Here is a 15,640-nt window from a genome sequence, read left to right as displayed (position 1 = left end):
CTAAGCAAAAATACTAACGTATGAATTTGCCAACCATTTCTATTGCAGAACTGTTTAACCGTAAAACAACACATACACATATCGGCCACCAGAAGCTTCTGTCTAAAAGTATTAGCACCGGCACTCAAATGCTGACACTAATTAAATCCTTTTCCACACACGGTCACCTAAAACATGCACCCATCTGCTGACTCCATCACATGATAACAGTCCCTGTGCTTTATCTTGTCACACATCTTATCCGTGCTCCCATTGGCTGCAGAGTATGAGCATTAATTCTGTCAGCAAATGAGGTAAATGGATGAGAAGCGGGTAGGGGGCAGGGCTGGTATGATTTGTCCATCCCTTTCGGGATTACAACCACAGCAAAAGAGCAGAAGATTGAAGGCTAAAGCTGATCCACAAAACACTGTTGGTCTGATCCTCCTCAGCAAGGAACTGAGTCAATTTATATTTTTTTAAGTTCAAATGAAGGATGTTGTTGCCATATTATCCACAAATGAAAGCAGTATGTTTAAGACAACAAAAACATATTTTTGTATTTTTAGATCAATATATAACAACGTATAAAATGTCTTTGTAATGTGAAAGGCGGTGTTTGTAGCGATGAACCTGCAGAGAATTATCACAAACGAGTTAGCTCAGCGCTATGGAGCTTTTTAATGACTTTCAACTCACTGTTTTTGTTTTGGGGAACAATCTAAATAACAAACTTGTTCTGTATAAACAATCCAACGCAAATTTCTCAGTATTTTCAGGATTAATTTTTTAACTCGTGGCTACATGTTGGATGTTCAGTAAAACATAAAACATACACAACGTGATAATACCATGACGCATGCAGCAATTAGATGCATGTTAGATGTGGACTTTAAAGGTGAGTTTACGCCAGGTTTTACTGTATGTTAAAATACACTGACCCACACAATAGCTATATGCACAATTACTTAATCTGTTAGAAAAATGTTGTTGTACAGTATGTTGTACTGCAGTGTTAAACCTCAATGCATAAGATGGCCTTGATATATTTATTTTAAAAAAACAATTAGTTTACTGTATCCATCCTCCTCTAAAATGTTCATTCAGTTCCTAAGTGATGATGTGCACACACACACACACACGCACACACACACACACACACACACACACACACACACACACACACACACACACACACACACACACATTAAATTGAAATAATGCAATAAGAATACCCTCAAACAAACTCCACTCAAAGCAACAAGAGAGATTTCTCTGCAGGCCTTACACACTACTGAGCGAAAACCTTCCTCATCCATCATACCTGAGGTACATGATTATAAGCAGCTGCTGGGGTCTAATCCCAGTCCAGACAATGTTTTACCTGAGATTCATAGGGCAGGAAGGCGATGTGGATCTCAGTCAAGGCCTTCATGGCTTTGGAGGCGCGGGATTTGGTCAAAAGTCCAAACAACAAGTCTGGAATTGCTGGCGAGAATCACAGACAAACATGGCAAGTTACTGGGATAGCTACTAGTTAGATAAAAAGAAATGGAAATGTTACAACAATATTGAATGTTGTACTATTGAAATTATTCAGTTCAACTAACATGTGAAGAGATTATAAGGTTTTCATCATGGTTTTTATCCATGAAGGTCTGTTGAAGCCATACACTGATTTTAGTTTTCTCCTTTTCACATGCATGTGATTTATAATTATACTGATACCTATAGTCGGATAATGTTGATTACAATTAATGTCGATTATGTTGATGTTATGTTAACGGTGATGATGATGGTGATGATGATGACGTCAGGGGGTGTTAACTCTATATTTAGACCTCAACTGAGCCAGGTGTGTGTGTATGACTAGAGAGCGGAAGGACAAACAAATTTTCAACCGCATTTTGTGAGACAGGCGGTTTTCCTTTGTTTAAGTTGCTGTTGCAGTTATAAAATCAAGAAATGGATCATTGTGACACTACGAACAAATGCTCCTACAAGGTCGGTTTAATAGTCACAGGAAATACTACACAACTTGTGAAAATAGTAGTATAATGTCTTCTGTGGCACTGGAGGAACTTTGTTTGAGAACACATTAACACTCAGTAACAATAACATCAGTTATTTCTGTTTAGGCTGGGAGACAGAGAAAGTGGGACATAGTTTAAAAGAACATATTTAGTTGCTTTATAGGAAAAGTGGGCTTTAGCACCACCTAGAGGTGTTTGGAGGTGTGTGGCTTAAAGCGCAACTCTCGCCAAAATGCAACCTAGGGTGTTTTGTTAACATTTGAACGCATAATTAGGACATTTAAGATTTATCATATTTTCATTTTCGGTCAAATGGCCTTTTGAATGGGAGTGCTTGGGGCACTACTATGATAACATCAAAATTAACATTTTTAAAACACTAGAGTTTACTGAAAAGAAAGGTTTCGAACAACTCACTTTAACAGTTTTTGTTTCCAGGCACTACTACTACACTAAAAAAAGTGTTGATCTCCAAATGCAACTGAACGGACTCCGTAGAAGAAATGTTCTTCTTATCTGAGGCTCCTTTTCAACTACATGGTCTATATTGTTATTACTGACAACAAAACAACAAATTATCCGTGCATTTATATGGAACTAAGCTTTAGGAGCTTTCCATCTTTACTCCCCACCCACCACCTAATTTTCAATTCTCTTACTCTATTGTGTGTTTTATTATTTATTTTAATGGATTTTATTTTTATTGTTTTTATTAAGCTGGAACAGGTAGACAATAATTTTCACTGCACATTGTACTGTGTATTATTGTGTTTGTGAGAAATAAATTTGAATTTGAATTTAAGAACCCACTGCAGCAGCAACCTCTTTGGAAACATTTATTTAGTAAGACATGAAACTGGAATTTGTGTATTTCAATGGAGAAAACATAAATTTTCAAATAGTCCAGACCAGGGGTCTTTAACACTTTGTGAGGCAAGGACACCTTAACTGAAAGAGACGGAGGAGGGACCCCCTACTGCATATGTTGTATAAAATTGAGTTGGGACTACAATGGCGTGTGGGCAGCCTAAAGCCTCCATGTATAACTTTTTAGTGTATACTAAGCTACTAAATAATTTTTGGCATATATATCAAGGGCAGTAAGCCTATCATTACTATCTTTTTCCACAAATAGGCTGATTTATGGTTGCCAATAATATGTTGGATTCATGTTTGTAATTTTAATTTTTTTTTAAACTATTAACAATTATTAACAATAATTTGGTGGCCCCTGTTGTCACATCTGTTGTTAGTGTGGAATGGATTTACTCACTGTCGGTAAAGAAGACGTGAGCTCCTCGGTACCTCGGAGACTTCGGGTCTCTGAAGTCATCAATCAGACCCTCAACTGACTGAGACAGCAGGAAACAATGTTTTAGCATATGACAGCAATGACACTTTGGACAATTCTTTATTTTGTTTGAAAGTTAGTGAAAAGAAATATTAAAACCCCTCCATGTTTCTTAATTTATCATAACATGACTTTAAAAAGAACAAGAATTGCAATCTTTATAAACCAAATTTACCATAACTCCAACTGGAACTGCATTTTTAAGTATTTTTTGTGACAAAAAGTTGGTTGCTAGAAAAAAGCAGTGTAAGATAAAATGTCAATAGCCATGTTTCCATCTAATTGTCAAGACATTTTTAAGCAAACTTTTAAAATGTTGCAAAAAAATAATCTGAATTAGAAGCGTTTCCATCGACTGGTTAAAAACGAATAAACTAGACTACACAAAGCGTAGTTTTGTCACAAGTTGACATGACGCTTGGTTGTAGATTGCGAAGCAGCTTGCTAATTTAAAGAGTTTAGAAGCTTAGTTCTTTAGCTAAATAGAGAGAGGTAGCATTGTACAGAGGTTTACTCCTTGATGCAGTGGGCCTGGTTTTGACTCTAACCTGCGGCCCTTTGCTGTACGTCGTTCTCTCTCCCCTTTCATGTCTTCAGCTGTCAAAAACAAAGGCTGAAAATGCCCAAAAAATAAATCTTAAAAAAGAATACAGGGTTGTGGCAGAGACATTTGTTGTCAGCGAGACAACCATATGCGTACAGGGCAGTACAATTCAAGCTGTTGAACCAAATCATCAATTTACCCAACGTGGCTGAGGCACAGGCTATAGCGCAACGCAACTTCACTACGCACTTTGTGCCACAAGTGTACAGCACACTGGATGGGACCCATGTCCCGATCCTTCCCCCATCCGATGGATACCGGGACTATGTTTGCTACTTCACAACTCTCCCATTTTGCGCATTAACTTCTTTTTTTTTAAAAAAGGCAAAAATCACCTCAGACGAGCAAAATTCTTGTTTGAGAATTTTAAATGTTTGTTCAAATTTTGCCATTTCCATCAACATTTTCTAATGCCAAACTTAAAAATGTGCATAAAAATATATGTTGATAGAAACATGACTAATTAGACACTGTTTGCACTGTACCATAGAATCATGCACATCCTTTATAGGAGCTGTATCTTTGTTGTATCTTATTACCTCATCTGAGGGTGTGATCAGGTAGATGGCCTCCATGCTGGGCAGAGGCTCACGCGGCTTGCCTACGTCTTCTACAACTAGAGAGAACAGGAAAATAACTATCAATACTCATCCATCCGCTTGATTAGACTAGAACTATTCTTTCTAACTCGTCCCTGCACAATCGTGCACAAAGAAACAGAACTTTCATTGAATAAGAGCAAACATTTTAAAATCAAGGTCAGGTAGGTAGGTCAAATGTAACATCGAGTTTTTAAATGTTAACTTCTTAGATACTTCTGTATTTCAGTGCCAGTTACAGTAAACAGTTAGGTCAGGTCAGTATTTTATTGTTATTGTATGTTTCATTTAACATGTTTGTGTAGGGATCCTTTCAGTTTAGCAGTTGCTGTCAGGGCTTATCACTATGCTTTCTGTACGGTGGCCTTGAGAGGCCAAAGCACTGCAACTTTTTACACATGTAAAAATATTACAACATAACTGTGTAATGTGTTGTGTTTTCTTATTATGGTTATGTTTTGTGTTGTGATCTATTGGCATGTTTTTTCTTAAGTTGCAAAGCTTTGGCCTTTCAGGCCACCGTATTTCTGGACCAAGGTGGAGGCTGGGGGTGTGGCCTTTACCAGCTGCCACTTTGCTCCTTTGAAAGCCATGATGTCTCTCTCTCAGAAGTGGGCCAAATTCTCTGGGCGGGCAAAGCAGAGAAAAGGGAGGTAACCTTATGACCTCACAAGGGGCAAGATTCCAGATCGGCCAGTCTGAGCTTTCATTTTCTCAAAGGCAGAGCAGGTTACCCAGGAAGTGAAGAATCCGATTAATTGGATTCCATCGATAATCAAAATAGTTGGAGATTAAGTAATCAGTTGTCAACAAATCAATTAATCTTTGCAACACTATACGTAACAGATTGTTCTAGGTGAACTGAATTTAATTTCCCTACACTTAATTTAATTAAACTGATTTCAAAGCTGCAACTGCATTGAACTCAGGTGACCTGGGTGGTAGTTGCATACAACTATACCATTCTTATTTACCTAAACCCAACTGTCCTGTTCTTTTACTAAACCCAACATCCTGTACTTGTCTCGTTCTTCTTTACCTAAACCCAACTGTGTCCCGTGTGTCATAGAAACCTACCTTTTATAAGCCCACCCACAATCTTTACCTAAACCTGACTGTGTTGAAAGTGATACCAATAGTCTCGACCAAGCGCCTTTAGAAAAAGTGTGTTTAAATATGACACTGAAGGAGACTTTTACCGTCAACAACATCCCTGAAGGGACCTGACTAAGCGTCATTTTACACGATGGGAGTGAGAATGTGTTGTACTTACTGGTGATTCCCTCTGACATGATGTCTGTCATCTTGCAGCAGGAGGAAATCATCCTCATGCTCAGCTTGTCCACAACCAGCACCTATAACACAGTTGCACACAGCAGGGCGCTTCATACAGATTTAATTTTGATAAGTTTTACATGAAAAACATATTCAGTGTCAAGATCAAAGGAGAATGATGCCAAACTTAATTAGAATAACAGAACCATTACCTTCCATTTTCCTTTTTCTCTGGCCTTCTTGATGACATTGTTCATTATTTCTGTGAAGAAGGGTAATTACACATAACATTATTCTAAAGGTTTTAGTGTTATTAGATTGATTTACCATCAAAAGCATACTGTATATATGAAAACAAAAATATAAAATTTCTAATTTGATTTTAGGCTGGATTGTAGTGCTTATCAAAAGCTACTGTACTCATGGACAGGGACTTACATTACTTTTAGAATCAAATTCATGTGTAAAGATTTCTGCCAATGAGTCGACATAACTACTCTTTCCAGTACACTTTTGTATTGTCTAGTGGTTTTCTTAAAGAAATTTCATTACTTTGATTTTCTTCAGCTATAGTTTGTATGACAAGTGTCAAACCGCACTGTACACCAAAATCTAATCAGCAGATATCCCAAGACTTGGACATTAAAAATATATCTTCAAGACTTTGACCAAAGCTCTACACTGAAAACCCAGTCTCCTAGCCTAGGCTGTATCGGCAAGTGCTAGGGACAAAGGAGACTGTCCTCCCAGCAGTTATGACCTATAGTTATGTTTCTAGTGACAGCGTCCTCTAGTGGCTGTAGTTGTTATATATGGACTTGAAACCGACTCAAGACTCTGTTCTTTGGACTCGTGACTGGACTTGGACTCACGAAATGATGACTTTTACTTGGACTCAGACTCGAGGATATATAAAATCGGACATGAACATTCATGAAAAAGGACTCAGACATTGGATGAAGTTTTTGACTGAATAGGTTATAAAAAATTAAATAAGATGTTACATTTTTCCTGTTTTGGGCTCCAAGACCAGCCGCGAAGCAGCTGGGGAGACGTTCCATCCAGGGCTGATGTTCTTTTGGGGGTAACACTCTTTACTTTAACGACAGTATTAACAAAAGATGACGCCACCATGTCTTGAGAAGCTTCTTTGTTAACTGTTAAGTCACTTTACATTGTCTTTGAGATCTCTTTTTTCTCACCCTTTTTCTTCACAGCCACACATACGCTTCTCAGTCGGAACCCGCCACCACTTGCTCCCTTGCTCCCTTGCTCCCTTGCTCCCTTGCTTGACAACACACTCAATGACGTCACTTACTTAACTCTGCATTCTCGCTCTTACTTTCACTACTTTCGTAACAAAGAAATTGATATTGATATTTGCAACTGTAGTGCTTGATTCGCAGGCTCCCTTCTACATGTTCACATTTGGAAAATGCGGAGAGAAATTTACCTCCACGGATTATGCGCCCAATGCTGGAAAGAGCAAAACTAAAAGTTATTTAGAAAAAAGTCCTTAAATAAACTTCCTTTACAATCGTGACAGTGGTGTCATTTTTGTTTAATGTAGAACCTCTTTTATTACTATATCAGCTCTATAAAAGGTACCAGAGTGGAAAAACTTGAGCACTCGGAATCAAGACTCAACTCAGACTCAACAGTTGTTGACTAGATTTATGGCTGGGCAACGTATCGAAAACATATCAGTATCATGATATGAGACCAGATATCGTCTTAGATTTTGGATATTGGTATATCGTGATATGACATAAGAGATAAAAGGCACCACAGGTTACCCCACCTTTGTTTATCCATTGCGGCTGCAGAAGCTGCTTCGGCAGACGCACACCAGTCATACGTTTGTACTTTTAATTAGCAGTTCTTCCCCTCGCATGATAAATAACAGACTACCTTTTTGTTCATTGCAACACATTTGGGTCCTTAGAAATTGCTGTGCAACTACAAATTTCACCCAGCCTGCAGAAGAGAGAGATACAGATTCCCCGTCTACTACAAGAAAGAGAAGGATGACTCTTAAAACCTGTACTCTTTCCTCACTAAACTGTTTCTTTTGCTGCCACCCAAAAAAAAGGCTTGTTGTTGACTTGCTGAGGAATAACGGCCGTTTGTTGAACTTGAAGAAAACATAAGCTTATTTATGTATTGATTACAGCTGGTTCTGACGGATCAGTGATCGGATTCACTACTTCAATGTTCACTTTATAAGTGTAAGATAGCCAATAAATATTTGCATTTTTAAAGGAACACCCCTTTTGAGACTATATCCACAATTCAGTGAACCCTGAATCCTGAGTCCACGGTGGTGCACTTCATTTCTAATAAAGTTATAAATATATCAATATCATTATATTATATTATATAACTTTATTAACATTGATTAAATACTGTTGATAATTGCTAATAGCTGAAACCAGTTTCTCAGATGCACTTTAGAATTACTTATTACTTATTTTACAGATTATAATGGAATCATTTGGATAGTGAATAATGTTCATCTAAAAATAATTTTTCTTTACATAATGTGGCAAGTGGATTTCAAGCATTTTGGTTGAAAAAGCAAATTTCTAAAATATCTGTATGCGGGTAATTTGGTACACTATTGACATGGTCAGCTTATTGTTCTGTGTCGGATAACATTATTGTTTCTGTTGTTATTTACTTTAACATGAAACAAACCCTAAATCACTATATTGCCAAACCTACCAGATTCCATATAATACACTTTATTCAAAGTCGACACAAAGAAACTAGTCTTAAAGGAGAATTAAAGTCAGGTTCAACATGTAGCTTTGTTGTTTGTAAATTTGGAGTGCTGTCAGTAGCAAAAAAAATGAAACCAATCGGTGCTGCCTACACCGTGTTATCCTCCTGCTAGAGTTAGCACCCAACAGGCTTAAACAGCCTGGTTTCATTTTTCTCTCTACTGACAGCACTCCAAATTTACAACCGACAGAGCTACGTGTTGAAATCGACCAGAATTTTCCTTTAAGTCTTGGTCTTGGTTCATCTTTCTACTGTTCCAACAATCACCACTCTGGTTTGGTAGAAATACAATGTGGTGTGTTTAGCGATGGATCTTACTCTTTAACAAAAATGGTACATCGCTGTAGGGGTCCTTTCTGCAGTACTGTCAGACGCTTATGAGAACCATCTGAGCCAGTCAGTCGCAAAAGCAGCACTTCTAGTGGAAACTGACGGTGTACATTTGCCTTATAGGGCTACATTGCAGCCCGGTTTGCAGCCGCCAGTTACAGCATTCTCACTCAATACAGGACCAATCTAAAGATTTTTGTTCACATTAGTCACCTAGATACCACTGCATGCGATAATATGGTGCAGGTTAAAAATAAAACTTTAATGATAACATTACGTGACCACACATACCAAAATGACACAAGCACACAATCTCATGATTGTGAAAATCCTTTTCCACAAGGGACAGAGTAAGTGTAAGGGGACAGCAGAGGGACAGAGGAATAACATGATCCCTCGTGACAAAACTGGATCACCACACAAACAAAATAATAACATATGCACTGTAATATAATTATATAATCAATAATATAAAAATTGTTTAACATAGCATGTGTCAGATCCACTTGTGTTGCTGAGGAGCATCCCATTTTCTTTCACTGGAGGTTTAAGCATCTGTCCTGTCTGTCAGACTGAACGGTGCTGGGAAGAACCGGCCCACTGCAATCACTGCCTTTAATCTACCAATCCTCCCAATCCTCTTACCCCATCCACTGCTCCCCACCACTATTTCTGGGCCGTTTCTGTGTCAGCTGATGTGACGTCACGGGACAGCAGCATCACTGGCTCACAAACAAGCACACACACACACGCACGCACATGGTTACACAGCACTTGTCAACATGTCCAGCATGTCCAGCTTCCACAGAGAGCCATTGAGACATTTCACTTGAGAAGCTGCTCCTTATAGTGCCATAAGCACAATAACATGACATGATGTGTGGCTACTGACAATAGTTGTGAATGACATAACATTGGTTTTCATTCTTTAATCACAAACATTTGTCAGAAATTTAAGGTTTATATGATTTATTACAAAACATGTGCATAAAGGTGGTTTGGATATATCCAATCCCAAACTCAGTCAGTCAGTCAGGGGAAGCTAGTGATTACAGTTAGTGTGAATGGTCCTGTTATCCACTGTGTCAGCAGGATTAAGAGGAAGTGTCCGTGAAAGAATTAGACGCGGCCTGAGAAGAAGATTTCACTGGCGGGACAAACAACAACAGGCTGCTATTGTGGTAGCTAGATAATACAGGTTTATAATATTGTATTTTATCACAGTAACTAACTGTAGCTATGTAGGGGAGCAGCTTGTCTTCTCTGGCAAAACACTATGTCAACTCAGTCACATATAAGAAAAGAAGATTGTAGTTTATGGAGACATTAGTTTCAATACTGTCTGACTTACCGTAACCTCTCCAACCATGCTGCAAGCACTACTGTGTCCATGTTAAAATTATATAAAATTATAAAATGACCAGACCGTCTTAATGTAGAAAACAACCGTATAGGTCATATCTCAGTATTTATTGGCTGAATGGCAATACACAATATATATCTCGATATTTTCTACAAAGAAGGCTATATTTTCAATTGTAAGTCAAAGCCACTTGTGAGATGTCACAAGCACTTTTATTAAAAGAGACAATGATCAAAATAAAATGCAAAGACAAGGTTTTCTTCTCTGTTTGAAAATATACAACTGCAACACATAAATAAAAAAATGTCTAAAATAAACAGCAGGTTTTATATAAAAACGGCCTATCTTGACAAATGAAACAATAACATCCAACTATAAACTAAGGAGTCTCTGTGTCTGTATGTCTCTGTGTGTCTATACAATAATGTGCTTATGACACTACGAGGAGCAGCTCTTCAAATTAATTTTTACAATGGCTCTCTGTGGAAGCTGGACATGTGGACTTATTTTGGAGGATGAGTGCTGTTTAACCGTGTGTGTGTGTGTGTGTGTGTGTGTGTGTGTGTGTGTGTGTGTGTGTGTGTGTGTGTCTTTCAAACAATCCAAATAACAGATGTCACGTGGAGCACACTGTTGCGAGTCTCTGTAAGGCAGCTGAGGCGGGGAGTTGCTGCTTCCCTGTAGCTTATATGTAGCTTGCATTACAGCTCCCTCACACAAGGCAAAAAAAAAATGGGCGATATATCACTAGAAGCTAATGTTATATGCATTTTTACAATTATAAACTACAATGTCGTTTTCATTCTGCTATATTTTTGGACTGTGACTGTGTTAACATTGACTACATTTGTTAAAGTAGCTGAAATAAATAAAACCATTGAATGCTGCTAAGCCAAGACCCAAATACATCTGAAATGCGTCTGAAATTTAAGAATCTGCTTTGCACACTTTGAGGACCAGAGGTGGGTAGTAACGAGTTACATTTACTTCGTTACATTTACTTGAGTAAGATTTTGAAAAAAATCTGCTTCTAGGAGTAATTTTAAATCACTGTACTTTATACTTGTACTTGAGTAGATTAGTGAAGAAGAAACTGTACTCTTATTCCGCTACATTAGGCTACAATGAGCTTGTTACTTTTCTTTTTACCTCTTTGGTATTCTACGCGTCCGTGTTATTACCCCCCCCCAACACAGGCAACACAGACGAGGAGGAACACCCCCGGCCTCATAATGAAAGCATGGTTACCTTAATAACATTGTGAAACAGCAGCTACATTATGCATTGTCATCCGTGTATGAATTAGACGTTTTTTCACCAAGCACTTTTTTACTCTTACTCAATTATTTGGATGACTACTTTTACTTTTACTTGAGTCATATTATTCTGAAGTAACAGTACTTTTACTTGAGTACAATTTTTGGCTACTCTACCCACCTCTGCGGAGGACCAACGGGAGTCCAGTGTTGAGTGTGAAGTAGTCACTGTGGCTGTGGCTCAGGAGGTAGAGCAGTAGAGGTGAACCCCAAGTTTCTCCTTATGAGCGACCCAAGTCAAAAAGTCCTGTAGGATTTTCATCTTTTCCAATAGAATCCTTTAGGATTCACATTCATTTCTAAAAATCTTGAAGGACTTTTTGTTCTTTTAAGACTTTCACAGTCCTATTGGAAAACCTTTTTCTTCTTCTATTGGTTCCAATAAATTCCTTTTGGCTGAAGCAGCAGCGCCACCATTGGTGTATGTGATTGGGTGAATGAGAGGTAAATTGTAAAGTGCTTTGTTCTGTAACTCAAGATCGCTTTGAACGGGCATGCCACACGAGAGAGAGAGATGGACTAAACAAAAACTTTCTTCAATCATGAAATCAACTGATACTGTCAAATTATCTCACTACACAGCAGACTGAATTGTCGACTTACAGAGTGACGGATGACTTATATGAACGAGTCCAGGGGCGGTTAAATGGGCATCGGCAGGTCAGCGGAGTTACATACGTCTCTTGTATGAAATGTCTGCATTGTCACTGCGCTGCATTTTTATGAACTACGATAATTTGGTCATGGGTCACATCTTTCACCTGCATCAGGCGCAGTCTCACTCCCTTTTACTCATAGAACTTAGGTTAAATTACATCCAGTGACTACAGTTCTCCAGTGTTTTTCACGTTACGGTTGCCATAATCTAGCCATGCCACAGCGCTGTGGAGGAGGGGCTGGCTAGTCCACATAGATGGATGGGAGAAAAATGAGCTCTGGCTTATTGGCATTTCTTTAAACCAATCACAATTATCATGGGCGGGGCTAGCACTGCACGGAGCCACTGCTTCGGAAGGGAACTTGTTTAGGTGAAACGCGTACAGTACGTTCAAAAGTTGTTATAGTCATGCGAGAGGAAATACTGTCTGATGTTGAAAAGTAAAAAGATTCACCCTCTACTGTAAAGGAAATCCCCTTGATATGAAAATCATGCAACATATTAACTATTTACAGTCAGCAAAAGATTTCAGGCTAAACTGTCCCACTATTGCATTCAGTATAAAAGGAATCTGTACAGGCAACCCCTGCCCCCAGTTTGGTTGTCATTACTTAGAATTCCTCATGGGGGTGACAGAACAACATAGTCGTTGTGTTTCTTACAGTTTACTTCATGTTCATGATGAGTTTTTACTTTTATAGGTTTTACTGTTACTGGATGTTGTTTGAGGCCACTTGACCACGCCCACCCCCACCTTCCCTGTCCTGAATTTCACACATTCTCATCTGGTCACCGTCCATGCAACCCATGACAAAAGTGGAACCAAAAAAAGCGGATACCGCTCTCTGACCATGTGTGCTATTTTCACTCACAGAAGAAATGTAAGTACCTTAATCTGCCGTTTTTATGTCGGTATAATTGTAAAATGTAAAGTTTGACTGTGAAGTTTTCCCGGAAATAGCGTACAAGTGCTCATGTGTAATTTAATAGCTCTAATGATAATGATTCTCAGCATGTCATGGGGATTGACTGGCCAAGGGGGCTGGCAGCACACATGGAAAGAAAACCATCTCAGTTCTGTATTCACTGTTGCCAAACCTTTATGACATCTTAATGACGAGTCCACATTGTTTCACACAAAGCTAAATGGTTTCTTTAAAGTTTGATAATTAGGCCTGCAATGACACGTTTATGACAAATTATGTTCTCTAGGTTAATTTTAATTTGTCATAAGAAAGACATTGCAGGTTACATTGTCTTATGACTGTATTATGACACTGTATTTGTTAAAATAAATAAAATAAATGTTCTTGTATCTCGATGTAAATAGTTTTTTCACTTTAGTGGAATAATTCGCTTCTTTTTAAAGATTTTGCAATGCCTTCTTCATTAAAGTTAATGGTTTTTTCAATGTGCGCTCCTTAGTCCCGTGTGAGAATAAACTGACTTGACGCATGCCTACGTATTCTACGTAAACTACGTCTCCGTATACTAAGTTGTGGTACACACGATGTTTAAAAGTGGCATGCTGCTGTTTATATAGGCTACAGCAGAGAAACAAACACTAGTTTAGTTGTTAGGCTACTGTGGCTCCTCTTCCCCGGAGAATGATGTCAAAGCGCTTAATCCGCACAGACAAAGATTAGCGAGGCAGGATTTACACCCAACCAGGACTCCATGCTCGTATATTTATACGACAATACGATTTATGCGATTTAAAACTCCCATCCCAGTCTAACAAAATACCCCCGAACAAATTCCAATTTGTGTAATTTATCTAACTCATAATAAAAACTGGAGAAACCACCATTTGGCGAGCTGCATGTCTTTTGCGCATCGAACTTCCCATAATGATAAAAAAAACAGTATTAACACGAGCTGTGTAGTCCTATTTTACCATAAGTAATCATGAAAGGTAGGCTACACGATGCAATAAGCACTTAAATCTCTAACTGAATGTTTGGTAATGGGACTATAGTCCTTCAAGCCGTTATACAATCATTTACACGGTTTGGAAATGACGAATATTAAATCAAGTGTGGATTATATGTCAGAATACAAATCCTATAACAATCTACAAATAGTCTAAGAAATAAAATAAACTTACTTTCTCCAACAATAGCTTTCAGTCCAAGTGGTGCCATGATGAGCACTCAACCGCGCGTCCACCTGTGCAAAGAAAACTGGTGCGACTATTGTCAAGCTCAAAAGAATAAGCAACACACTTCCGTTGCAATAATCCAAAATAAAAGCATTTTGTTAGTCAAATAGTGTAGTGTCATTGGTAAAACAAGTACATAATATTGAATAATGAATGTTTCAACGTGGATTTTACCTATGTGGAAACTTATTGGCAATAAAGAAGTTCTTTTTTTTTATATATATATATATATATATATATATATATATATATATATATATATATATATATATATATAACAGAAACATTAGTATGACTTGGCCACCCTTCCTCCACACGTTTGCATCAACAACATCCATCCATCCATCCATCCATCTTCATCCGCTTATCCGGTATCGGGTCGCGGGGGCAGCAGCTCCAGTAGGGGACCCCAAACTTCCCTTTCCCGAGCCACATCAACCAGCTCCGACTGGGGGATCCCGAGGCGTTCCCAGGCCAGGTTGGAGATATAATCTCTCCACCTAGTCCTGGGTCTTCCCCGAGGCCTCCTCCCAGCTGGACGTGCCTGGAACACCTCCCTAGGGAGGCGCCCAGGAGGCATCCTTACCAGATGCCCGAACCACCTCAACTGGCTCCTTTCGACGCGAAGGAGCAGTGGCTCTACTCCGAGCTCCTCTCGGATGACTGAGCTTCTCACCCTATCTCTAAGGGAGACGCCAGCCACCCTCCTGAGGAAACCCATTTCGGCCGCTTGTACCCTGGATCTCGTTCTTTCGGTCATGACCCAGCCTTCATGACCATAGGTGAGGGTAGGAACGAAAATTGCCCGGTAGATCGAGAGCTTTGCCTTCTGGCTCAGCTCTCTTTTCGTCACAACGGTGCGATAAATGGAATGTAATACCGCACCGGCTGCTCCGATTCTCCGACCAATCTCACGCTCCATAGTCCCCTCACTCGCGAACAAGACCCCAAGGTACTTAAACTCCTTCACTTGGGGTAAGGACTCACTCCCCACCCGAAGAAAGCACTCCATCGGTTTCCTGCTGAGAACCATGGCCTCAGATTTAGAGGTGCTGATCCTCATCCCAGCCGCTTCACACTCGGCTGCGAACCGATCCAGTGAGTGCTGAAGGTCACAGACCGATGATGCCATCAGGACCACATCATCTGCAAAAAGCAGCGATGAGATCCCGAGCCCACCGAACTGC

The 15,640-nt window shown here is 39.1% G+C and overlaps 2 protein-coding genes across 2 annotated transcripts in view; one reads left to right on the top strand and one right to left on the bottom strand.

Moving 5' to 3' along the window:
- The window catches only part of stxbp1b (syntaxin binding protein 1b), a 35,976-nt gene extending 21,466 nt beyond the window's left edge, over positions 1-14,510 (bottom strand). Inside the window, exons 1-6 of the mRNA XM_032507560.1 lie at positions 14,400-14,510; positions 6,054-6,103; positions 5,840-5,921; positions 4,507-4,583; positions 3,286-3,364; positions 1,364-1,467 (exon numbers count right to left, since the gene is read on the bottom strand). Coding sequence (XP_032363451.1) covers positions 1,364-1,467; positions 3,286-3,364; positions 4,507-4,583; positions 5,840-5,921; positions 6,054-6,103; positions 14,400-14,436 — 429 coding nt within the window. The 5' untranslated portion in view covers positions 14,437-14,510. The remainder of the gene's footprint in view (positions 1-1,363; positions 1,468-3,285; positions 3,365-4,506; positions 4,584-5,839; positions 5,922-6,053; positions 6,104-14,399) is intronic.
- Positions 11,567-15,640, top strand: part of niban2b (niban apoptosis regulator 2b) — a 63,473-nt gene continuing 59,399 nt past the window's right edge. The window contains exon 1 of the mRNA XM_032507559.1: positions 11,567-11,578. The gene's annotated coding sequence lies outside the window, so the exon portion shown is untranslated. The remainder of the gene's footprint in view (positions 11,579-15,640) is intronic.

The sequence above is a fragment of the Etheostoma spectabile genome, unplaced genomic scaffold (genome assembly GCF_008692095.1).
Source record: "Etheostoma spectabile isolate EspeVRDwgs_2016 unplaced genomic scaffold, UIUC_Espe_1.0 scaffold00003242, whole genome shotgun sequence".
NCBI lineage: Eukaryota > Metazoa > Chordata > Actinopteri > Perciformes > Percidae > Etheostoma > Etheostoma spectabile.
Note: the sequence above shows the minus strand (reverse complement) of the source record. Positions and strands in the feature narration are given on the sequence as shown.